The sequence below is a fragment of the Geospiza fortis genome, unplaced genomic scaffold, assembly GCF_000277835.1.
Source record: "Geospiza fortis unplaced genomic scaffold, GeoFor_1.0 scaffold23, whole genome shotgun sequence".
Classification (NCBI taxonomy): domain Eukaryota; kingdom Metazoa; phylum Chordata; class Aves; order Passeriformes; family Thraupidae; genus Geospiza; species Geospiza fortis.
In genome coordinates this window covers 4,999,445-5,025,556 of record NW_005054303.1, presented here as the reverse complement: position 1 = coordinate 5,025,556, position 26,112 = coordinate 4,999,445, and the positions used below count along the sequence as shown (strand labels likewise).

Here is a 26,112-nt window from a genome sequence, read left to right as displayed (position 1 = left end):
TGTAGGATACCCAGGGACTGGGAAAGGGAGGTGAATCAGCTGAGTTCCTTTTAACCTCCACCCAAATCCAGTACAGGGAGTCCTACCTCCTCCAGAGACCCATCATCCCCATCCATGCCAGGCTGCTCTGTCCCAGCTGGGTCATTCTGCACATGTGGAAGGATTCATCAAGCTCTGGGCCAGGGCCAGCTCAACTTACTGGATATCAAGCACCTCTAAAATTGCTTTTTTTCCCCCCTCATAAACTAACTCCCTGCATTTCAATTCTTTGAAGTGTAAAAACATCAGACTGTGGCCACTCTGCACAGAGAGGTGAGCAATGAAGAGAGCAGTGAGAAATTTATCAAAGAAAGGGGAAAACACCAAAGACTCTTTGAAGCTCCTGAGGCTTACATTCATGTGTGCAAGTAGGAAGGCCCAAAGGAGTAAATGTGTAGTTTGTTTCACTTCTGAAATCATAGTATCTAACCTACAAGCATTTGGGGGAGTAGGGGATACTCTGAACTATCCCCAGTTTAGTCCCACCAGCTGGGACATATTAAATATGGTCTTAGAGCACATCTTCTCATTTAAATTCATTTGTGGGCAACACAGTTTGCACACTCTGTGAGCTAAAGCACTGTAAGTGGCAATAACTCTGAGACTTGGTGGGTGAGATTTCTTTGGTTTTTTTGTTGGTTTTTTTTTTTCCACAAAAGTGCACTCCTAACAAGGTAAACCTTGTAGGAACTGATATAATAAAAAGGATCTGCAAGACAGTAGAGCAGTAATCAAAGGTAGAAAGAGAAGCAGACAGAGGAGAGGCTAAGAAAAGGGGAGACTCTCCAAAAATAATAAGCCTCATTAAAACTGGAAAACAGGCAAGAATCGAGTGCAGAGTGCTCTGGGATTTCTGCCTGCCTTTCTAATGACAGCTAAAATGAAAGCCTGAAAGTCTCAAGTCAGAACACAGTAAAAATAAAAAAGAGAAGATGAATGTAGTGTAAGCACATAGACTGCTATACCTTTAAATGCAGAAGACAAGGTGCTGAGACAAGGACAGAAAAAATGAAAATTAAATGGTGAGGATGCAAGCAGTGACTAGGAGGAGCTGGGATTCAGAGACTGAGATCAAGGCTAGCTGAAGAAAGAAGAGCAAATATTTTCAGTTGAGTGCAGGCCAAACCCTTATGTAAGGATAATGGGTAATATGAGTTCCCACAATTTTTTGATCTGCCTGCTTTGTTCTGTGCTGCTGTAGTATTGTACCTTTACATTTGCCTGTCCCCTACAGAACAAGCAATCCCATTTTAATGCCATACCTTATTTTTATGATGAAGCCAATAGCTGAAATATAGTGACTCACCAACAGTATTTCAGCTGAGTGAACACAATGATTCTAGTAACTGTCTGCTAATTAGCAGGTTTTTGAGATAAAGACAGTTGAATAGCTTGCATCCTCTGACACCCCAAATTAATAATGCTCCAGTAGCAAATAATAAAGTGGTAGAGACTGGCATTATTACTTTTTGGTACAGTACAAAATAGATTAAAATTAATCTGGCTTGTTTATCTACACAGTCTAGACCATTTCAAAATGCTGGAAAAATCTGCCTTGGCTCTAACATATGATACCCTAGAGACCTTTATATAAATCTAAAAGAATTTCTCCTAAAGCAAGATGCAAAAATTTATACATTACAATTTTATGAATAAAATTAATTAACCAACAATTTATTACATTCCAAAAGCTTCATCTGACCATAATAATCCTTGTATGCAGCCCAAATAGTATTTGGTAATTGCAGAGTGATGGAATAATGTGGATATTTTTTGATTACAGTTCTTACATAAGATAACAAGGAAGAATTTGTGTTTGAATCATAATGAAAACTTAATTGACATCACTCATCTGAAGTATTTTCAATGACTAAATTTCAGTCTGTGTCTTAATCAGTTTTATATTAGAAAGAGATTTTAACAAGATGATGCTGTGAAAATAATATCATTGCATTATAAAACCTTTGACTGGATCTTCTAAGTAATTAAACTCCAGCCATCTTGGAAATCTGACTCAAATGCAATTCTAACTTCAATATTCTTCAAGATTATACAGTTTCAAGTTTCTTTTATTTTCTGTACTACCTTTAATCAAATTTAAGCTTTTCCCTCCCTCTCCACCCCTAAAATAGTTTACACCTGCAAGATAATTTGAGGAGGAATAAATTCTAGACTCCAGAATCACACCTTAACACAAGTTAAATCACACATTAACACGAGTTAAACTTAAGCAACAACGTGAGTAATCATATAAAATGCAGTTACTTTTCTTGGCAATGATCCCTAAAGACTGCTCCCTCAGGACCTTCCCTCTATCCAGATGTGCTCTCACTGATGCTGAGTGTGCTCAGGGCTCACTCACATAGAGGGAAGTATTGACATCAACTCAGGCCTCTTCCAAAAAAGCATTTCTACCATGAGCTCACATGTATTTTAGAGGCCTTTCTCAAGGCTGTACTTAACAAAATAACAGATAATCTCCCATGGAGAGAGATTACCAGGTTGTAACAGGAACAATTACAGTGCTGCCCATCATTCACATAAGACACACCTGGCTGCCCAGTTTTTAAGTGGTAATAGTACATTTTGAATTAAAACACCAGGAGGGAAGAACACAGAGCCACCCCCTTGGAAAATGCTGTGCAGTTGGGATTCAGCCTGCCTAGCAACAGGCAAGGGCTACTTCACTTCCAGCTGACCTCCTCCTGACTTTTATGAGGATCCCACAGCTTGAATTAGGAGTAACTCAAAACCACCAAACAAGTTTCTATTTAAAGGTACAGCTGGCTTGTATACTAGAGGCATAGTGAGGAAAAGTGCAAACTTCAGGCTCCTGTTAAACAGCTCATTGCTGAACAAGGAAGCAAGAAATAAAGGGCATTCTGGGAAACAAAGAAAAAGTTGCTTTTTCATGGCAAGGCTCACTTAAATTTAATTCCCTATGTTAAAACCTGTCATAGCTGTTGGTAAGGTGATTAAAACCATGCAGCCATAAAATCTTGGTCCAGACTTCAAACTGGACCCACAGCCTTAGTACAGGCTTATGTCTTACTACAGGCATAAGGAACATAAACTACAAACCAATGGAGTACATTATGCTCATTAATAATTAAAATCTGCTGTTCACAGGGATGCTCTGAAAATTTTTCTCTGAAAAAGCATTTTTTACTGAGCATGCAAAAAAGTGGATAGAAACCCCTTGCATTTGTGCCAATATGAAAAATCAGAAGAATAAAAATATGCTACAGAGGAGAAGTTGCTACCATACAGTTTCTGGATTCCATGATAGAGACAATTTACTCAGCACAATTATCCTGTGTATGTTAAAACACCTTTAGAGACTAACCAGACCAAAGACAAGACAAGCTTACAGCACTCACTACAAGATAATACATATAAACATATAAATGTTTATATACAAGATAATACATATAAGCATATAAATACATATAATCATATGGAGTCATGATTAGGAGTACATATGGTTTATGTGGTGAACAGACATATAATTTTTCATACATATACACACACATGCACAAATAAATATTTTCTAGAACCAAGTAATACAATTGCAGGGAACAAAAATTTAAAGTACACTTACAAACAATCTCTATGTATGCAAATACATAGTAATGGCCTAATAAACTTTATATCTGAAGAATAGCCCAGCTCCTGTTTGAGTGCTGAAGAACCTCCCCTGCACTGAATAGCATGATGAAAATTTTCTGTGTCCAAGCAACATCAAGAACTGTGGAGAAATGCATATGTGTTTGCAATAAATTAATGTTAATTGTTATCACCCCCAAGCATCAATTCCATTATAAGCTTGTGTACTATCTTGTCAAGAATAATAGGAGTAAACAAAGATAGCATGTATTTAAAAAATGTTTATTTCTTCCTTAAAAATATTTATACACAGTTTCTTATTCTTTTTATACAGTCAGAAAAGTAAGTTTAAAACTCAAGTTTAAACATCAAGATTTCAAAACCACAAATGTATTGACTTCAAAATTAGGTTCAAGCTATCTGTCACACCTTTCTCTGGAAGTCTCAGAGGCATTTTACAGTAAGCTGAGCTGATAATAGACCATCCATTTTCAGAACAAGCAGTCCCACCTGCCCTGTGACCTTCCCCCTTCTTGTGCATAGAAGCTGTTTTGCCTTGAACTACAGTATTACTTCTCTAACCCTCCAGTGATCAGGTCAGGGAGCTAAACCAGTTCAAAAAAGTGGGGAAAAAATCTCAGGAAGATGGAATAGATATTAACTGATCTGAACATCATCATCTGTCAAATAGTATGTCCTCGACTTTTGGTGAGGACAAGAGGAAACAGTCTCCTCCTGACAGAGGAGGTTTAGATTAGATAATAGAAAAAACTTCTTCCGCCAAAGGGTTGTCAGGCATTGGAGCAGGCTGCCCAGGGAAGTGGTGGAATCACCATCCTTGGAGGTCTCTAAAAGATTTGCAGATGTGGCACTGTGGGACATGGTTTAGCCGTGGCTTGGCTCTACTGGGTTAAAGCTTTGACTCAGTGATTTTAAAGGTCTTTTCCAGCCTAAATGATTCTATGATTCTGCGATAAACCCTGGTCTAAAAAAGCTGCATTGAAAACATGCATAAAAAGAGGAATAATTTCCTTAAATTTAGGTACTCACTCAAAGCAGAATAGGACTGGATGAACAACAGAAGATTGACACAAAAGGGTTAAAAAATTGTCTCCAGGGTTGAGGGAGAGAGTAGGACCATTTCTTTGCTCAACAGCTAACCACAAAACCATCTTAACTGCATTATGAAAGCATAAACATAGAGGTCATAGAAGAAAAGACAACAGTCTCTCTCTTGCTTACAACACATCCCAACAGAATTTCACATTCCATACTCCGGCTTATTTCCTAAGCCTCTGACAGACTAACAGGAGAGAGACATCCTAAAAAGTAACTCTGGTTGTTATTGCCAGATCTTGATTTCTCCAGCCCAATCACATGTTGCAAGGAGTGATGGCAAGACAGGGTGAAATGTTGCACTCACACAAGCTTCTTTATGTGCAGACAGAGTGCGAATAATCCTTGAAGTATGATAGTTGTAGAAAAACACTTTGCCATCTGAACTTCCTGTCACCAAAAGTGTTCCATCTGGAGAAAACTCACAGCCCACTGCAAATCCTTCCACCTGTGAAAAACAATAACAGGGTAACTCTTGATGCTGATTAGAAAAGTTCATTGTGGTACACTGAAAATTAATATAGTACAAAACCTGCATGCCTTTAAATAAATATACACTGAAGATTTCTCCAGGTCTTTACTAAGACACAGCCATAGCAAAAACTTTTTTAATCAAGACATTAAACATTCATAAAGTCTTCTAATAACTATTTTATTCAGAGTGCATATGATTCAAAATAGACCGGCACATGGGAAAGCAAATGAAGCCAATTAATATCTATCACTGATTTATAATAAAACACTAATAGCAGACATATTAAAAAGTAGAGGTGCTTTGCTATCAATCTTCCTTTTAAACTTGGATACTGAGCTCCTGGTGGGGAAGGATACCTTGTGTCCTTCGTATCTTTTCTTTTTGTTGATTCGGTAGGGTCGCTGGGCAGAAAACAGAGCCAGGTAGTTCCCGTTGGTCTGAGCAACAAACACAGACTCCTTTGGGTGCAGGCTCAGACTTGGGCAAGTGTAACGCTCCTGAAAAGGATTTTAAAGGAAGTTTTATTGAATCAAACAGAAGATTAGTTCAAATGATTCAAGTTATCTCTTGACATTTTTGAGAGCCCATGAAGGACAAGGTAAGGACAAGTCATCTCCATATACACAGTACATAAAGATACTTAAATCACTATGAACCTTACATCAGGACAAATGCTAAATCAAACCTCCACCTTGTTTTCCTAGATATTTACCAAAATCCCCTACCCATCTGAGCAATAATTATACTGCAGAACAGCTGCAGAAAGGTAATTCCAATCAGATGGTTCTCCATCATCATCTTTTGCCCAAGGAAACCCAAAGTCTGGATGTGGAAGTGAATCTTCTTCTCCCATATCCCTTCCTCCACAGCCACACTGTGCTTTCCATGTTACTTTGTACAGTTCTCAAATCCTCCATCCTTCCAGTTCTGGCCAGACTGACAGGAACAGAAAACATCTGATTGAAACAGACACCTTTCCTCATCCCACTCTCATAAAAAAGAAGAAGAAGAAAAAAATAAAGGCTCATTATTAGCCTCCTCATGACAGTGATGTGGGCTGCTGCTGGCTGCAAGTTCATAAATATCTGCAGTAATTAGTAAGACTTGTCTTTACTGTACAGTTCCTATTTAAGACTGAATTAAGATTACTTTCAAAACTCTGCATGGTGACTCCCTCAGAAATCAACTGCTCTCACAAGGCTTCCACCAGGTCCAAACCTCTTCTAGTTTCAGCCTGACCTAAAGACTGCCGAGTTTTGATGCCATGAGAGCTTGTGCTGTAGGATCCATCTGCATGTGAAGAACACCAGGATAACAGTGACCACTGGACACCATGGGCTGTGAGGTAGAGCAGGAAGAACATCAGATTGGTTTTGTTTTGTGATTTGGAAGTGAAGGACTGGGAAGGAAGTTCTGGGTAGTGTAAAGTATTGGGCACAGTGCAACTGTGTGTTTCTCCAGAGAAACTGGGTCTGGAAGTGTGGGACTAGAAAGCACAACACAACCTGCAGGAGCATGCTGCTGTCATGCTGGGTGTGTTGTAGTGATGGGTTATTTTAGAGCTGTTAACTATTCATTTGTTAATGCAGACAAGCAATAGAACAAGTCCTGTTGGAATCTAATCTGTTTGGAGACCTGTGGGTTTCACTCCCACCTCAAACGTTTCAAAGGTAAAATTCAGAAAAGTGAAGCAGAGTTTGCAAAGTCATCACCACATTTTGTTTATTCAGAGTGCAGAAAGGCAGGGGTGGAGGGGGAGAAAGTCCATCTCAGAGATGTTGTAGTCATGTTTGTTTGTTACTCCCTGATGCTGAATCTTTCTGGTCTGTAATATTTATATTCACAGTTATTTCTTTTTTCCTTTCCTATTGTCTATCCAAGGTATTGATAGATCCAGTAGAGTACAAAGACAATTCTGGAAATTAAACACTAAAAAATCCCATTAAATTATCAACTATGTGCTCTTGTCAGCAGAGTACTGTTCATTTTCAGCCAAAAAGCACCTATATACAATCCAATCATATTATATTACATATGATATGCGACTTGGGTTTTCTAAAAAGACCCAGAGAGTTGAAATTTTCTATTAACTGCCTTGGTAATCTCCTTTGAAGCTGTCAGCCTTTCGAGACAATTTAGTCCATTAAATGTCTTGCTTGGTTAGATGACTGAGAAATACTGCACCTGCACTGATAAATGCAAATTTTGCCTCTGTGACTAGTCTGTATTAGGTATCTATATGCACATATCAGGTTGCTATTACTTTGTGAATATTAAACTCAATTTGTCAATAGCCCTCAGTGCAGCTGATGACAAATGTACGAAAAAGTGTGGGAAAAGAAACATTGCACTATAGCAGCTACTGCCATGCACCACTGGCAAACCACAATGACACTGCAGAGTCCTTGCCTAAATATAGCTTAGATGTCAATGAATTAGCACTGAAATGTAAATATTTTAAACACAAGGAGACCTCTCAGTCTTCAAGGTTATTTTTTAATAACAATTAAACGTTAAGTGTGAAAACAAAGAAAGTCATCAACTTACATGAAAGGCATCATATACATCCCAAGACTTTATTGAAAATCAAATGCTTTTTTTACTCCACTGACAAGTATGAAATATTAAATCATGACCTGAACAACAGTATTTGTTGATCTTACATGAAAAATCTGATTGGAGATTTTTGCAGCACTCTGGAAGTCCCACGCAACAATGGTGCGATCAGCTGAGTCCCGGCTCACTGCGTCCGTGCTGGTAAGAAATTCTCTTCCTTCAGGGAGGAAAAGTATATCCAAAGTCTGTTGTACTGCAGCTTTGTACACTCTCAACACCTAGTGGACAAAAGAGTTTGCTATTTTTTGACAGATTAGAACATGATCACCGATGTTTTCCCTCTTTGTATTAATAATTATATCCATCAAATTACATATTATTTTTAAACATCATATTTTAAACAACATAAAATGTTGACATACTAGTGTTTTTCAATAGCTTGGTCAATGAATATAAAGAATCAATATACAGGAAAATTAAATTATATATTTTTAAAAGCATCAGTTTGTACAATTTCTATGTTATATTTATATGTACGTAAGAGTCTGTTGTAAATTACCCAGGAATTAGAGTAAGATGCAGAAAGAGCTTTAGACAACACAATGTGAAGCTGGGTCTACGCAAACTCCCTTTAATATTAGGAACTCTTCTAGATTCCCTAGAAGAAGCAAAAGAAACCTTGGCAGCAAGGTGTCCCACTCAGTGAGCCAGGCTTTAAAATTAAGGACTCAGGGAGTTTGGGGTGTCCAAAGTGGCAACACTAAACACATCATTGCAACCCCTGGGGACAAGCCAGGCCAACCAGAGCAGCAACAAATGTTCCTTAGCTGCCTCCCAAGATGAAAACTAGCAGAGCAACCACCTCAGGTGTCTGCATATCAACACACACAGCCTGGGAACAACCAGGAGGAGATGGAGCTGTGTGCCCAGCCAGAAAGTGAAAGGGACCTGAGGATCCTCATGGACAAGCTCAACATGAGTGAACAGCAAAGAAATCCAGCTGGGTGCTGGGGCACATCAACAAGGGCATCACTGGCAGAGATTGTCATTGTCCCACTCTCATCAGCTCTTTTAAAGTCACACCTGGCACATTGTGTTCAGTTTTGCCCATGCTATACAAAAGACATCGGGACAGGCTGAAGAGAGACCAGAAAAGGGCAGTGAAGATGCTCAAAAGACTGAGAAGCTGCTACATAATGAAAGTTCTCAGAGAGAACTGAGCTTGCTCAGCCTTGAGAAAAAAAGGTTTAGGGGAGACCAAGTTCCAGTATTTGAAGGGTGCTTACAGAGATGATGGAAACTCCCTTCTTACAAAGAGTAACGTGGAAAAGAGGAGGGGTAATTGGTGCAAGTTTCACCTGGGGAGACTTTGACTGTACAGAAAAAGTGGGTTAGATCCATGCAGAAATGGGTATCAGCCACAGGATTCTGAATATTTTAACAGCCTGTAAGCTGGATCTTAAAAAGTAAGATATTTTAAATTATTCTAAGGAACACATGAACAATTTGAATGTCCTTTCTTTCCATCTTTCTTCATGAAATTCTGTATCTCTGTTGTCTAATTTGAATTTTGCAAATCAATACTTTTGCTTTCTTTTTTCTCTGATTGCCTCCAGTGAAGAGAAACTTCAAGGCAAGTGGCCAGATCAAAGCAAACCATCTCTCTAAATATGGTGATCCTTGAAACTAGGACATGGGAAGACTCCTAGTTATTAATATCTGAATCTCTCTCTCTCCAAGATAGCTAAAAACATAGCTGCCTGCACTTCCAAAGTGTATTCAGAGGTTAGTCCTTCTTCTAATGTCACTAGAATACCAATAGAGTGGAGAAAGTGCTTGAAGCATTATCCTGAAATGACTCCAACTTTGTGAGGCATTTCAGTGCCTACCTGATACCCCTTACATACCTAGTGACTACTGACTTCAGGGCCCAGACCATTTACAGATACATTTTTTTAAATAACCACCAAACAAACAATTTTCAGGTGTCACAGTGAAATATCCTAAATTATACCCCTATTTTATACTTTCACCAATAAAAGAAAAATCATGTCAAGTACCAAACACAGCATGAGAACTTCTTGATTTCTTGCCTCAAACTCCAAAATCTATGGCTGTTGGGAAAATGTTCAGAAAGCTGATCCTGCTTTAGGGTGGATCTGCTTGTGGATGTCCTGAGGTCCCTTCCTGCTCTGCTTCCTGTGATCTCAGCATGTAGAAGGATGGCAGCACAGCTGTCCCAGTTGCTTTTCACAGGTTTTGTGAAATACACAATTTAGACACATCATGTTTGCGTTTGGTGAAGAACCTTAGCCACGCAAGCACCCTACACACCCTGTAATAACAGCAACAAGATGCAAACCTGCGCACTCAAAAACTGCACATTTCTCAGCAATCTGCCTGCTTTTTTAAATAGTGAATATACAAATGTGTTTCTTGCTCTCATCAGATTTTACAGCCTGAGAATCTGCATAATATACAAAGCAATTAAACTTTGTAAAGCCAAAAGGGATATTTCCATATTTATATCCTCCACTTTCTCTATGGAGAAATCACCATGCATATTTCTTCACAGAGTTATAAAAGGAAGTCTATAGTTCATTAGTAAAGTAGAAAATGAAGCTGTTTTGTAGAAGCAAAAATGAAAAATAAAACCTCAAACTGAAAAAAAAAAAAAAACTCACAAAATATAATAGCTGCCTGGAATGAGAAATGGAAAACCATACAGAAACCTGACAGCTGTAGGAACTGCAGGAGAAGAATGAAGTCAAATTGAGGGGAGTGGACACAAAAGGCAGAACCACCCTGACAGACTGAGGAGGCAGCTCCTTAGCAGCAGGCACCTTCTCAGAAGTGACAAGTCCAACCAGAGAGTCAGCAGGAGCAAGAGCATGGAGCAGCACAAGTGTAAAAACAGGGACAAAGAGCCAGAAACAAAGGCCAGTTAGTGCTGGGAGATGAAGAACAACAAAATAGAGCAATAAATGACAACAAACTTCCAAATGGATACTCATGGTAGTGATTTTTAATATTTTCTTATTTTAAAGGTGAAAATCACAGACATACTGTTTACATCTTCATCATCTAAAAAAAGCCCCAAACTTGTGAAATGTGGGTATATATCCAGCCATATGTTGTGTCCATCATTATAAAGGGTTTAGGTTTTGGACTTGCTTTTAACAGTTTTTGGAGCAACAGACACCTCTTGGTAAGGAAAAAGAAGACACTGTGAAGTTGGTAATGTGCAAATACTTTTAATGTTTGCTGAAAACCTGTTGGGCTCTTATAAAAACTGCTACTATCAATTTAAACATTCACCACTAATCATTAAACAATATTTGTTTGTCTGTTATTTAATAGAATATTTAACCAAATTACCTGTGTACCTTACCTTTGCAACAGGAAACTGCCTATCAAAAAAAGCACAAAATACCTTCTTTTTCTATATGTTTGTTACATACCTCAGAAAAACTATAATGTTTTATCTTCAAGCCGCACAGTAGGAACTGCTTAGGGAACAGTAAATTAACACTTTGAATAGCAGCTGGGAACTTGATATACATAGTATTTCAATTGCCCCGTAAAGACAGCTTTCAAAAATAACTAATTGCAACATCCCTGCTCAGGAAAGTACTCATAATTAAACCTGCTTTGTTCTACCTTAGGCAATTCATTCATGACATGCCTGAGGAACTTGTCTGGGGAAAGCACAGGTTTGCCTACCCTGCTGGCTGTAGTTTGTTAATAACAACTTCTGCTCTTTTCCTACTTGCAGATTTATCACCTATCAGCACTGGAAAACCACAGTTCACTTCTTCAATCTAAGAATTTTATGGGCATAAAATAATTCATTTCAAAGGAAAGCCTAATCATTTCTGGTGTCACCACAATCCAACATAACAACAAAACTTCTTCAATAAGGCAGGAGCTCATGGCTGCAGGAATTCAAAAAGAAAGGTAATTTAAGCAAATGAAATCAGTTTCAAACAGGTTCTTATGGTTCTGGTGATTTGAAAAGGAAGCTGTGATGCTGAATTCAAGGCATATATTTCAGATGGGTGTTCTGTAATACTTCTCTCCATTAAGCACATACCATGCACATACTGGCATTCTGTCAAGAAATCTCAAAGACTCCACATGAGCAATTCAGAAGGTGCTATTTGCCCCAAGCCTGTGCTGGTCACTTGTATGCTGTGTGCAATGCATTTTATAAAAAGCACCTCAAGTTTTATACTAGTGTTGAGAAAGAAATCTGCTTTTATATTCATTGTCCTGGGCCATCAAGAGAGGACAAATCTAATAGCACTACAGGCAATATGGCTGGTCATCAAAAAAAATTCCTTAGTTAGATCCAGGGCTTCCAACTGGTAAAATATGGCATATTTTTTCTTTCATTTCTTGTCCTATCTTTTTAGATTGTATGATTTGGCATGGACCTGCCTCTTCCTACTGACATGCTGGGTAATTGGTTCAATGGAAGACTGATGAAATTTCCCTGTGAAACTGTACTACACCATTAACAGTAACAAAAAGTACATTTTAATTTAAATAAAAGCTTACTCTTTCACAAAATAGAAGGGGTTTTTTATCTGTTGTAGTGCAAACCATTTGTGTCAATCTATTGTATTTCTCTTCATGCAGTTAAAAAACATTATTTTTACTATTTAATTTTTTTCCCATTTGTAACTGCTCTGTTTTCAGAGATAAAGCTCAACATTTTCAAGAGATCTTGAGAATAATTAAAAGGAAAGAATTCCTTTTTAAGATGAAGAAGTGGTTAACTTTAATCTGATATTAATCTCTAAGATTTCAGATTTGAACAATGTACACTGGCTTTTTTAAAATCAATTTTACATCACTTGAAAAGGCACAAGAATCTAGTGATGGAAATCATCAATCATTTATAAGAAAAAATTTATTTCCCCATCATATTGTTTTATTTAAACTTATCTCCCCATCTCAAATACGATAAGAAGTGAAATCCACATATAAGAAAGATACAGAATGGCTTTTTGTGAGGAACTCATAGAAAGTTTTTAGTACAAAAACAAGGAATTCTTAGTACAGAAATGAGATGACTGAGGGGAATCTGAAAGAATTGCAAATAAAGTCTGAGCAGCATAGAGAATGCAAGTGGTTTCCTCCATTATAAGACTTCAGACAGCAAATGAGCAAAGGCAGCTTCAAAATGCACAGAACAAGATGCTGCTTCAAACACTACATATTTGAACTGAGTTCCTTGCTAAAGGAAGTTGCAGATGTAAAAAGACTAAGAAAACCAATTCCAGAGTGTGGAAACTCAAAGTGATCCAAGAAGGACAAAGAGGCAGGAAGCCCCCAGACTCTAAGTTAGAGGGGCCAAGGTAACCATTGCTGGGGTTTGTGATGAAGATGTTTGCTGTGCTTTTCTATTCTTGTTCTTCAAAAGTGTATTGGTCACTGCTGGGGGTGTAAAACATGCCTAGAAATGGACTGAAACTGGAACAGCCACTCCCTGACAGCCTCACGTGAGCACTCCCACTCCAAAAGAAGGAATGCTTCATTCCTGGCTCATTTCAGTCCCTCTGGGAGCACAGGAGTGATGTCTTGCACAGACAGGGGTAGGATTTTCATCTGCAATGCCACCAAATGAGGCTCCCAAATAAACACAGCAGACTGCTCACCTGTGCCACAGACACAAAACACGTGCCTTCACACTCAAAAAGGACCCCGAATGGTAACAATTAAAATCAGATGTCACTGTGCAAGTGCAAATATACCCCTACCATATTTCTTTGAACATTTGTCCATGGATTCAAGAAGGATTTCTCTGAGAAGAATAACTTGAGTTTTCTAAAGCACTGCATAAATCATCTTATTTTAATTACCTTGTTCTTCCTAATACCACCAGTACGTGACAATGTATTGGCTGTTTCTATAGAAACCAGAAGTGCAAGCAGCTCCACCAGTTTCTACAGCCTTTTTTCATATTTATATGCTATCCAGAGACAAATTCATTAGGGTCTCCTAAATACATGCTACTTAAAATGACTGCATCTCACCTGAAAGAAATTGCAATAGAATGTTTCCAAGGAAACAAATGCAGTGTATTTGCACCTATTAATTTTTTTAACTGTGCTTTAACAGCTTGGGCTTCTTTCTTTATAAACTCAAGTATGGAGAAATAGCTTACCAACATAAAAAGCATCTCTTCAATTTTTTTCTTTTTAAGCATAAAGTTGTAGATGATAGTTGCAATTTTGTAACTAAGTAATGTTCAGAGTAATAAACAAAGATGGGGGGAGGGGGAAAAACCTGTTGTTACTCTGCCTTGAACTCTGCTGTTAATAAAATTTTTACAGTTCATTTCAAGACATTTTAAAAGCTTCAAATAGGAGCTTCCATCATTTTTTGTTAGTTAATTTGTTCTATATCTTATAAGATCTCAATTTTTTACATGGGACATTCTGTATATATCTTCAAATCTATATTTTCCTTAAATTTGCCTTGACTTTACACTAATCTTTTTTCAAACTTTCCATGACAAAATTTTGTTAATTATTAATTCCAAATATTTTAACCTTTCTATTTCTTTGTACACTTTCAATTTCTATTAAGTTGTTGCTATTTTTCCTGCATAATATCCCATTGCTTTTTTTAATTGATTGTGCTAGCACGAGAATTTCTGCAACAAACATTTTCCAAAAATAAAATAACATATTTTTGCTCCATTTAGTGTCATGCCTGAAGCACTTCATTAAATTCCTCCAAGCCAGTTTCCTTTTTTGAGACATCCCATTTAGCCAGTTTTCTCATTATACATTACCTAGGTTAATTCCTGCCTTCCCCAGCTTCTCCCATTGCTCTATCCAAGTCCAACATCATAAAGTGACATCAAGCAAACTTCACACAATCAACCTTCCCTTAAATATATTATATTTTTAAATACATTATATTTTAAATGTCTTTTCTTTCTATATCTGTAACTAATCTTTTCTTCAAAGTCTGTTCTGTGGCTGTCCAGTTGTATTTTACTAGGTCTCCTCTACCTGATGCCCTTCCTCTCTTTCCCTCCTTGTTTAACATAATCAGTGGATTTGCATTTATGGAGGTCTAAGAGCTTCAGATAATGCTTTAGGATCAGAGCCACAGCCCTGCCACCTTCCACTTATTCCCTCTCCAGATTATAAGTGGTGCTTCATCAGGACTTGCTGTTCTGGCAGTGATCACAAATAGTCCTTGCCAAAGCTCCAACAAACCTCACCAGCTCGTGACACTGGACACGTGAGCATCAAGAGACGAGATCAAAGAGAGACTATATCCAACAGCTGGGTAAATTATTCCTCTAATTTTAATAAAGTCCAAAAAAATGTTGTTAGTGATCTCCACTTACCCAGCCCCCACATTTCTGTATGGACACAGTAAGGAACCAGTTCCTGAATGCTTACAAAACATTGAGTTGCATTAAAGCAGAATATAAATAAAAATAAAATATGCAAATCTCAAAAATAATTAAATGGATACATTTAGAAACTTTAATGAGTACATTCAGATGTAAGCTTTGACTGCTGTACGTCCTTTCAGCAGAGCTAACAGCACCCCTGCTCTACACCAGGCAACCCTTGCTGACACATGTAAATACATCATTCAATGCAGTTTGACCATTCACCATATCATGAACTTCAGCTCCTTTAAAAGTATTACCAGTTTTAGATAGCTACAGTAAAAGTCCTCCTCTGATAGTACATCTGTGTAAGCTTAGAAACCCAAATTAAAAAGCAAAAAAACAAAACCCATCTGTAGTCATATTTACTTTAATGAACACAATAAGGTCCTTATTTCTGGGTTAAAGGATAAAAGTCTCAACCTTTTCTTCTCTTTGGTATTTCAAGGAATACTAAAACTTCAGGTAGAATAAGGGGTTGGAATAGATACTGTATCCTCTCTGAAAAGCTAATGTAGATCAGCCAAAATGAAGGGTGACTGTGCTGGCTTGTGCTGAACATCTTGCAAAATTCTTCCACGGCTCAGAGAAAGGAAATACTTCTAAAATACATAACTACTTTAAGGTCTTGGGTTTATTGCACATTTCTTTTTGCAGGGTTTTATGGGGTTTATCTAGGTTCAGCTCAAAGGTCCAAAGATCCCATGGGGGCTTTTCAATATGATGCTCCCTCCTTGGTTGACATTGCAGATTGTTTTATTTTTTAAAACACAGCACCTCACTTCCAGGTTTTCTGGTCTTTTCATAAAACCTCTATAAACATTCTCCAAATTTTTCATAAGTTTAATCAATCTATTATACAATAATATAAAATCTCCAGAATAATCTCTTTACCAGAGAGACAAAACTGGGTTTAACACAAACAGAAAGCAATACCACTATAATAAATCTCCACAGGCTATTCAGCTGCCTCTTCTATTTTTTTTTTCAGGCTTTGATTACTTGTGTCTCTAATTTTGAGATCCCTGTATACTTTACATTTCATTGAGAGGTTAACAAGCTGTCCCATCCATTCATTTCTCTGAAGTATATTGTTTAGCTCTATCTTAAAGATTTAAACTCCCTTATTGCTCTTTCATTCTTTGTCTTGCTTAATACCCAATGCTACATTTGAAATTATTTTGCCTATTTGCTCAACAGAACAGGGATAGCAATAAGTATCTTTCAACATACCCCTTTCTTTTTCTTTTTTTTAATATCTGCCTCTCTAATTAATGGCCTACTGCACATTTCTGTCACAGTTTAAACCCAGCCAGCAACTAAGGACCATGCAGCCATTCACCCACTTCCCCTGTACTACGAGTGAACTGTCAAAACGAATTGAAGAGATTGTTTTATACACGTCACCAATGTTTGCATTGTGTAAAGCAGGGATGCTATTAGCTCCCCTAAAATTTTTCAGTGTTTTAGTAGCTGAGAGGATGCCTCAAACCAACTTGATACATTTTCTCTGGGACTTGCAAATCCAATTTTTGTACCACATTCAAATCATGAATAAATATGAGTAATTCATGCTCACAAATTCATGGTCCTGGTCAGAAGTACTAATTTTTAAAAATACCAATATGAGCTACTCTATGTCATTTTCCATCAGCAGAAAGCATCAATGTGGCACACTGCCACAAAGCAGTTCATTTAAACCACTGCATGTATGTGTAATTGGACAACACTTTTGAAATTTCTCATTCTCTCTGTTATGTTTAATGTTTTGCTCTGAATTTCCAGGAAAAAATCCCCTTATTTCCTGATAAAATTATCATTTTGCCTCACAGTTAATTTTAAGTTGTGCAAGAGGATAGCTTGTTAAAACACAGGAGTACATCCTAAAGAATGACCCCTGAAATTGAATTACCAGCACATGCTGAAATTGAGTTTTCAGCGTGCAATGAATAACAAGATTCATTTGTTCATTTGTGCCTGATTTAGGGTGTTTTCTCTATTGACAAAATATGCTGCAAAGCCTGAAAAGGCTATCAGGAGTATGATGATAGGAACAAAAAGAATCATTAGTTCACCCACACATCATTCCAAACCGAATGACAGATTAACACACTTGAAAGAACAGGCAAAACAGGAAAATCTTGTAATTAATTAGGATGAAAGAACTTGAAAGATAGAAAGGTTATTTGTGTCAAAATCGAAACAAAAGTGGCATGAGGTCTCAGACATCTATTTCAGTTAAGAGAAAATGGCACTTATTAGAACAGGACAAATTTCAAAATATTGGCTAGGACACTCTTCAGTTTTAACTATGGCAATAACTGTGTAAGATGGAAAAGATATGTGAATAAGGACAGAAATATAAACTGAAAGCAGGAATACCTGAAGAATCCATTGAAAACCCCCAAAACTAGGAAGTGGCAGACATGACATACTGATGACACTGATAATTCATGCCTAACCAACATTTCCTTCTACACCTGAGAGTTTGAAATGTAACTACAATATTTTGCAGTAATGATGCACAGGTGAGACTAACCTCCACCTCAGATGTTTGTCTGCTCCTCCTTACTGCCTCATGTAAACTGGGTGCTATCCCTCTCTGTTTGCCTTGTCCCTGTTGCAGCTACACTGTTCATTGGTGAAGGACATGCTTCTTCTCTCCTGCCAGTTTTCACAAACAGTTTCACTGAGAACACTTTCCAGTCCACAGAGATGCACATATTTCTGTAGGAGGCACCTTCTGTGGAACATCAGGCTGAGGTGGCTGGCACTATTTGGCAATCACAGCCTGGGATGCTGGTGGTGCTTTGATGGCTCTGTCCCGGTTAAGCATCACATGCTCCTCTTCACAAGGAACTGCTTTCTGAATCTACCTTAATGCAGGTCTGATCTTTAATCAGGTTTGCCAGAAATATCAACTGACAGTTCAGCTGTGGTTAAACTGAGGCACCATCAGAATTTAAAACCTAAAAGGAAGGAGCTGCTTTAAGAGACAAACACATTTATTGTCATCATTGCTTGGAATACAGTACTGTTTGATACCTTGTCAGAGTTTCAGTAGTGCTTTCCCTTGGTACCAGACAATTCACAAGGGGAGGAAAAGGCCCAAGAACAGCATTTTTCAAGCCATTTGTCTTGATGACACTATAACACTGTTCAAAGATAAAACTACTGCAGATTGGCAGAGATAGTGACAACAGAAGAGTAGCAGACTCAGGAGACAACTCAAAACTAATCTATCTATCCCAAGCACTAACATCTGTTCTCTAGCCCCTTAGCTCTACTTGAGTTAATGCCAATTTTGCAGTCTTCAGATCTTGTCATCAAAATCACTGGTATCAGAATTGCTGAAAAAAAAATGTTTTACTCAAGCATAAGTCTTGGATTGTAAATATCCATTGTAAATGAATCTTCTATTTCCTTGAAACTGAAGTGCCTTCTCCATTGTCAATATTTGAGATTGTGTCCTACCACCTGTGAAAAATTTGTAACATATTCCTCCACAACCATACACAACATTGTGCAACATGTGCCTTCAGGCATTTGTTACTGTAGAACAGAATCAGTTATCATTTTCATTTGAAAAGACTGGGCACTCTAGACACACACAAGCTGAAGGTGTTGCCAGTTTTGGCATGACCATGCTCATCAATCACAATTGATTTCAAATCTAGAGAAAAATCATCTTCACAGATTCTCATAGATGGTTGCTCAAGGATAGGCACAGGTGCAAAATTCATCATAAAGAAATGACATGGGGTGAAAGAATGTCTCTGGCTTTATACATAGCCAGACTACCACTTGGCTTTTGTATAACTACAGTATCATTTCCAGAAAAGATTATTGGACCAAATCAGAAAATCTCTGAAAGAATGTTTTGTCACCTACACCTGCCATCTTCTCCTTGACTACAATCAAAGACCTCAAATTTGACATAACAATCAACAATATTTAAGCCTTAAAAAGATGACACCCATTTAGCTCCTGAAGCACCTTTAAAGGCAGTTCAGCATACCATGACAATGGGTTCTCTATGTTAAAAAGGTCATTGAAGGATTCAATTACAGACTGCACTTCCTCCCCACAATTAAGTTCTACTGTTATGAGAATGTCAAGAAAGAAAAACTGTATTTGCTATGTCATTTCTACGCTGTGAAAACACTGATCCTTCTCTTCAGGAGTAAAGACTTCTATTAGTCCTTCTTCTTCAGTTTCCTGCCAGGAGGAACAGTGAAAATGGAAAATCTAATTTCCTTTTTTAAAAAGTTACGTAGGTATTTTTTAACAAATGCATTTATATTTTTGCAATTTAAAATTAGAAAGCTTCCTTCACAGACCTATGCTTCAAGAACCTCTTCACATCCCTATGAAGGAAAACTATCCATCATACAAGTATGATGGATGCAATGAATCCCATCCACTTTTACAAAGGTTTTCATACTACACTGTAACTCTGAAACTCACAGTAATTTTATTTTCAGAGTAGCCTCAGATGTGGCAGTCACCATATGTATTTACTAATGTTTTTCTTTCAAGAACTTACTCATCTGGTAGAGATCCTACATAATTAAATGCTTTCCTCAAAAATCAGTGACAAATGCAACTGCAGCACAGGAACTTGATTGTTAATTGCACAAGAATACTCTGTTTCCTCAACAGAGCAACTCTCACAATTATTTCAGAGCTCTCCTGTTGAGCCCTCATACCTGAAATGCATCTCCTTTTACCTCATATCTATTATTCTTAGTACATCACAGACAGGGACAAGGTGTGGCTATGCTATCTCATCTTTTTCAGGTCCCTTCTGCCATCCTCAAGAGCAAACAGATGGCAAACTATGATGAGTAGGATCTACCCACAGAGAAATTCAAAGGAAAACAAAGAACTAATCGCTTTTCAGTCCCTGCTTCTCTTTGAGCTGTTCTGTGCATGAGGATATTGTTTACCTTCCACTTCCACTGGCAGAGTAAAGCTCTGGTCTTACCTGAGCTCTCAATGGCAGCTGGGAGCACATCACTCTTTGTGGTTCATGACAAAGTAAAAGCAGAGGCATTTCACACGTCTGTGGCCCTTCAAGAATGTAAACATTGCTCCAGGCTTCTGTACAAAAGGTACAGGCATAAGGTACACATCCTGACCCACATGTAAGAGCTTGAGGAGCAAATTAGCTGTACTGTTTCTTTGCTTTTCACAATCCTCAAATGAGCTATTGGCTTTGTTTTTTTTCAACTAGATGTAACTTACATCTACAGAAAGAAAAAATATTATTTTTCTGTACAGTTCCTCATAGCACTTAAAACACATAACAGAGGTTCATATCAACGAATAGGAACACAGCGAAAAAGCAAAAGACCTCACAACAACATTTTAATGAAAGATCAGTAAGTACATCTAGCACCTTGATAACACACAGCACACACAACCTAGGGAACATTTGGAAAGAGAAAGGGAAAAAAGATTTGCTTTACCTTAGAAGTCCTTAAATCCCATGCTTTAACTTCTGGGCTGAATCCTCCACAAAGAAAAACATTTGACTCTGTGGGGTGGAACTTCAGTGCAGTGATCCTAAATTCTGTTTTGCTGCTAAATATCTGCTTCCCTAAAATCAAGTGACAAGTGGACATTAAAATTTGAGCAGAAAATGAAATATGTTATTCATTTCAACTTAGTTTCAAAAATATCAAGGTTGCTAAAAGTGAACGTGCTTATAATTAAATAATCAAATATCTGGAGCTAGTCTAATTTAATGAAAATAAAAAACAACTCACTAATTTCTATCCACTTGAAACTGCTTGTGCTCATGGGCCTCTGCACCACTGACTGCTTGCCGCTGAAAGGAGACAACAAGTGGCTCCCACACAGAGAAAAGGAGCTCCAGTGAGGCCACAGTTCAGACAACACACAGGAAGAAATCTCCAAATCTAATGGTTGAATGTTTCCCTACTGAGAAGCCAGTCTTTTTTTTTTAAAGTGAGACAAAAATAACTTGAATAAAACATTGTCTGTACAGAAATACTACATCCCAATCTATATTACAAATCTTGAGTTGTTTACTTAACTTTCAGCAAAGGTAGGAGTGAAACTTCATCTTGAAAGTAGGTAATAATTTGCAAACCACCATATGAAGGCAATAGCTGTTCCCATGGATACACTGTTGCCAACATTTAATTGTACACACTAATCTCCACAGGATCCTGTGGTTAGTATCAATTGGATTGCCTGCACTTTGGAACACAACAGAATTCAGCTAGGTTAATTTATAGGACTTTTCCACACTTCGCTGCTTCCTTTCATCCTAACAAATTCATTACATTACTGTACATTCACTGAAATAAAATTTTTGGAACAGCAGTATGAACCAAGATAAATATATCTGCTCACTTTCACAATAACAACTGTGATTTATATTCTACATATCCCATGTAAGGATCTACATTAAATCAAGTTACTGCTGTAAGCAACAGTGAAGGAGGTACTGCAGAACTAAAACAAAAAAAATCCTTTAAAATACTGTGAGAAAAGCTTCTTAAAATATTCTTTAATTTGCATTTTATGCAAGTGAGGATTATCTTAAAACAAGCTTTTTTAAACAACTGAAAATACTTTCAGCTAAAAACATTACTGACAGATGTAAACTCTTGCAGTTAGGTGTACAGTACTGAAAATCATTCACACAGATTTTTTTATGCTCATTTCATTCTCTGGGGCTGATTTATTTGATTTTATCATCACTTCCATTTTCCTCATCTGCTGAACTCAACTTACACAGTCAATAGGATAAGACTTGTAAAATTACTTATTTATTCAGTTTAAAGAAGAGAAAGGTTTTACTTTATCACACATGCTTATCAAGGGAAAAGACAGGGAAAAAGATTACAGAGAGCCTAAATGAGGGGTGAGTGTTGTTCTACGTGAATTCTGGTATTTGTAGGGGATTTTTGTCCTTTTTTTAAATGACTTGCCACCCTTCAAATTGCCAGTGCAATCTAAAGGGCCTCTCTGTCACTACTAAGTGAAACACTTAATTTTGTCCATGAGTTCCTTCCCCAAAAGGACAAAAAAGTCATCAGGGCAGCAGAGATTTTCTCCACAAGTCATATCTGTGACCATCCCTTGCCATGGGAGCTTTCAGAACCCCAACAGCTACAGGGGAAAAAACCAAAAAGCTCCACAGGGAAGGAAGAAAGTATTAAACTCATCAGTTATAGGAGCAACAAGATATTACTCTCATGTACACCACTACCAGGTATCATTTGGGGGGGCTTTAAAAAAGCCACATACACAGGCATCTTACCCCCAGCACTTGGGAAAATACTGAATTACCCCATGGAGGCTCACTACTCAATTTAATAGCACTTTACTCCCAAAGGAATTTTCTTCTTACTAGTTCCATGCTTAATAAAAACTCTGGGAGTATATTCAACAAGTTTTCAATGGGACTGCAGCCAGAAATTAGCAAAAGTGCAGCCTACCTGTACTAATCCTGTCACACAGCTTTATAAAGGACACAGCAAGAGATCACTGTTCTCCACAAAGTGTTGTCCAAATGGCATTCGACATATCCATAACTGATTCAGTAGAAGTGTTCATTTTGGCAACTACTGGCTTTGCTATATGTTTACCTCCACAAGACTTCTCAAAATTGTTTTTTCTATAATAAATACTTGTGTTCTTTAGCCTATGACATGAGAAAGTCAGGTAAAACACAGGCAAAAACGATGTGCATTTAGTTCAAGATGCATTTCATCTACTAACTACAAGATCTGTTACCTTTCCCACAGAAAGATTGATTTAACATAATTTGTTATTAATTAGTCAATTTTTCCATCTCATTCCCAACTGCTTCCAAGTAATTTAATAATTTGCCTGATATTTTCTTCAGAAACTAAAATGCTCTACATTCCGTACTCTGTCTCTCCCTATTTGATAGAGAAGTGGGCACTGAATTTGCCCTTTTCTTGTCTTCTAGAGGCTGCAATTTATCCAAAGCTCTCAGTGACAGTCACTAACATAATTAAACCATAATAATCTCAGTGTTATGAACTCTACATTACAATGTAATAACAAATAAAATTAATGCAAACAACTGGAGCATCTTATTCACCTCTATATTCTTTAACCTCATTCTTTTTCTTAATTTAAGCTGCCAACTTATGATTTGATGCAGGTATTAACAATTTTTTTTACTTAAGTCAGAAACAATCACAATAAACTAATACTAAAAGCTCAGGCTCTCCAATTAACACTTTGCAAGACAACCTTCCCTCTCTCGTTGCCTCCCCAAAGTGAAATTCAATCAAACATCTCTTTTTGGGAATTGAGCAAGCAGTGTTCTGGAGAGTTTGGTGTTTGTAGATGCACACACGAATTCCATTCCAAAAAAATCTTTTTTTTCAGTTACCCATCTTTTTCTCTACAATTATTCACTTTACTAAATTAAATATTCACCTTTGGGGGGAGAGTCTTACTTTATATATTGAAAAAGATTATAGCCTTTGAGAAGAAAACCCCCTTATCCATAACAGGTATAACTCAGCATGCTTGCATATACCTTTATTTTGTATATATTTATTGCATTTTAGTTCCTAAAGGCAGCATAACCAACTCATAGACTAGAAAATTAGGCCTTTTGAAAATGTCTTTGGCTAATTGAGGGAAAATGCATACCACATATCATTTTCCTTTATAAGGGGTTGTTATTCCAAAGCAGAAATCAAATGTTTCTCTAATCCTTAATTTTCACAATTTCAGTAACAATATCTACTATATCTTTTGCAGCATGTTTTATGTTCTTTAAAGGCTTTAATTAAATTCTCCAAGCATTAAAGGCTTGCCAGTAACATAATAATAACATGCACAATATGGAAAAAAAAAATTAAAATATATTGAATATATGTTTCTGCTTCTTTATGCATCAGCCTACTGTGAAACTGCCCAGCCATGAAATCAGATGTTTTAAAGGCTATTTAACATTCTGAATTTTTCACAGAACATCAGCACAGTTGCTCAGAACAGGATGTTTCTGTAACTGTGCTTAGTGGCCCTTAGGTTCACACACCTACCTGCATAACCCTAAAACATTTACTTCCTTACTCTAATCTGTGATCTGTCTTTCTGCCAAGAAAGGTGAAGCCTGAGACTTACAAGGACACAAGAGCAACCTTGCTTAGCAAAATGGATTTCCCTCTCTGTTTAGAAAAAGACATAAAGCAACATATACAAAAATATTTCATTACAGTCACAGTCCCTCTCATGCACAATAGTGAGAAAACAGATTGATTAGACATCATTTGTTCTTAAGAAGTCAATGCTGTCTGTTATTGCTCCATTCTTGGTGTGCTTACAATTGGCCTTATTATTTTCTCAAGAACCAAAGTTATATTGATTACATGTTTTTTCCTAATTTTTGTCCCTACATGTTCACAAGTCCACAGCAAGTGCAGATGTTTGAAATATTAAATAATTTTCTCTTTTAACTTTTGAAACATCCCCATAATACTTTTCAGCAAGGCTTTACAGCAGTGAGCATAAAAAGTAAAATGCTGTTACCTCCTAGCTGGAGAGTGCTATGTTCAACTTATTTCATAAAACTGCTGAATCTTGGGGGAAACCTTTGACCTCACATCTAAGGTGCCTGCATACACTCAAAAGAAAAAAATAAACAAGCAAACAAAAACAGTATCAACCAACTGGGCTTTTTTTTCTGAGGTGCCATATAAAAGCTTTCTGCATATTAAAACATATTCTCTAAATACTACAGGGAGAGAAAAGGAGGAACAGAGGAATGCCACAGCTTTCCTGGGGTGATGTTTAGGTAAGAGAACTAGAACTCCTATGTGAACAAATATGAGTACATTAAAAATAGTAATGCTATATCTATAGGACTATCAAATTAGAACAGAAAAAAATACATAAAAAAGAAAATTTTCTGGGTAGGTACAAAATGTTCCATTAAGAAACTCTCTCTCTCTCATTATAACTCTGAGGAAATTATATTTGAAAGCAAGCTTAGTCCATGAACTAAAATACAACTGCAGCATTTGGCAACTTAGGAAATGTGCCAGAATTTCTTGGAACATTCCCTCTGTCATAATATTAAAGAAATGAAAAGTATCTACAATATGCAAATAGTAAAAAACCCAGCCAATGTTCTGCCTGTGCTATTATACCAATTCATTTGTGACTAATGAAAAATCTACTGATTAATAAAACATGCATTCCAAAAATAAAACAGTTATAAATAAATTCTAAAAATACAATTACCCTTCCAAAGTTGGTAGAGCACCTCCATTGCATCTGGACATAACAGAAGTTAAATGTCAAATTTATTTGACCTAGAATGTTTTAAAAGCATTTTTTTCAGTGCTCTCAGAATATAGCACTATTTAATACTCTGTAAATAACGTGTCTGAACTACCAGTAACAGAAAACGACTGTGTGTTATAAGAGAAAAAACCAGGGAGTCTCAGAGTGCTGCATTATTATCATATCTGTGAAAATGTTCAAAAGGCTTTATTTTTATAAAGAAATAGTACATTTAAAATAGGACAATAAAAAATATATTAGCCAGTAACAGGCAGTAGATCTGCAGGTTTTGGATCTACCAATATTTATGACTCTCCATAGTGCAGTACTGAACTTGCCTGATGCAAACTGCAACTGATCACAGAACCACTCGTGAATGACTCATGCATAACCTTGAGTTCTTTAAAAATTAATGCATATTTTGGGTCCAACCCATACTGAATGTGTACAACAGCTTTTAAGAACACCATATTTGTGGAGAGTCTTAGCTTCACATCCTGGTGTTAAGGCACTGGATGGCCCTTGGAGATAATAAATGATGATCAACAAAAATTGCATTCAAAAAAGACTTGCACAGCAAGATCTATTA

General features: G+C 37.1%; 1 protein-coding gene across 1 annotated transcript in view; it reads right to left on the bottom strand.

The window, feature by feature from the left end:
- Positions 1-3,429: 3,429 nt before the first annotated feature.
- WDR25 (WD repeat domain 25) overlaps positions 3,430-26,112 on the bottom strand; it is a 59,878-nt gene continuing 37,195 nt past the window's right edge. Inside the window, exons 4-7 of the mRNA XM_005417886.3 lie at positions 20,687-20,817; positions 7,900-8,070; positions 5,593-5,733; positions 3,430-5,209 (exon numbers count right to left, since the gene is read on the bottom strand). Coding sequence (XP_005417943.1) covers positions 4,988-5,209; positions 5,593-5,733; positions 7,900-8,070; positions 20,687-20,817 — 665 coding nt within the window. The 3' untranslated portion in view covers positions 3,430-4,987. The remainder of the gene's footprint in view (positions 5,210-5,592; positions 5,734-7,899; positions 8,071-20,686; positions 20,818-26,112) is intronic.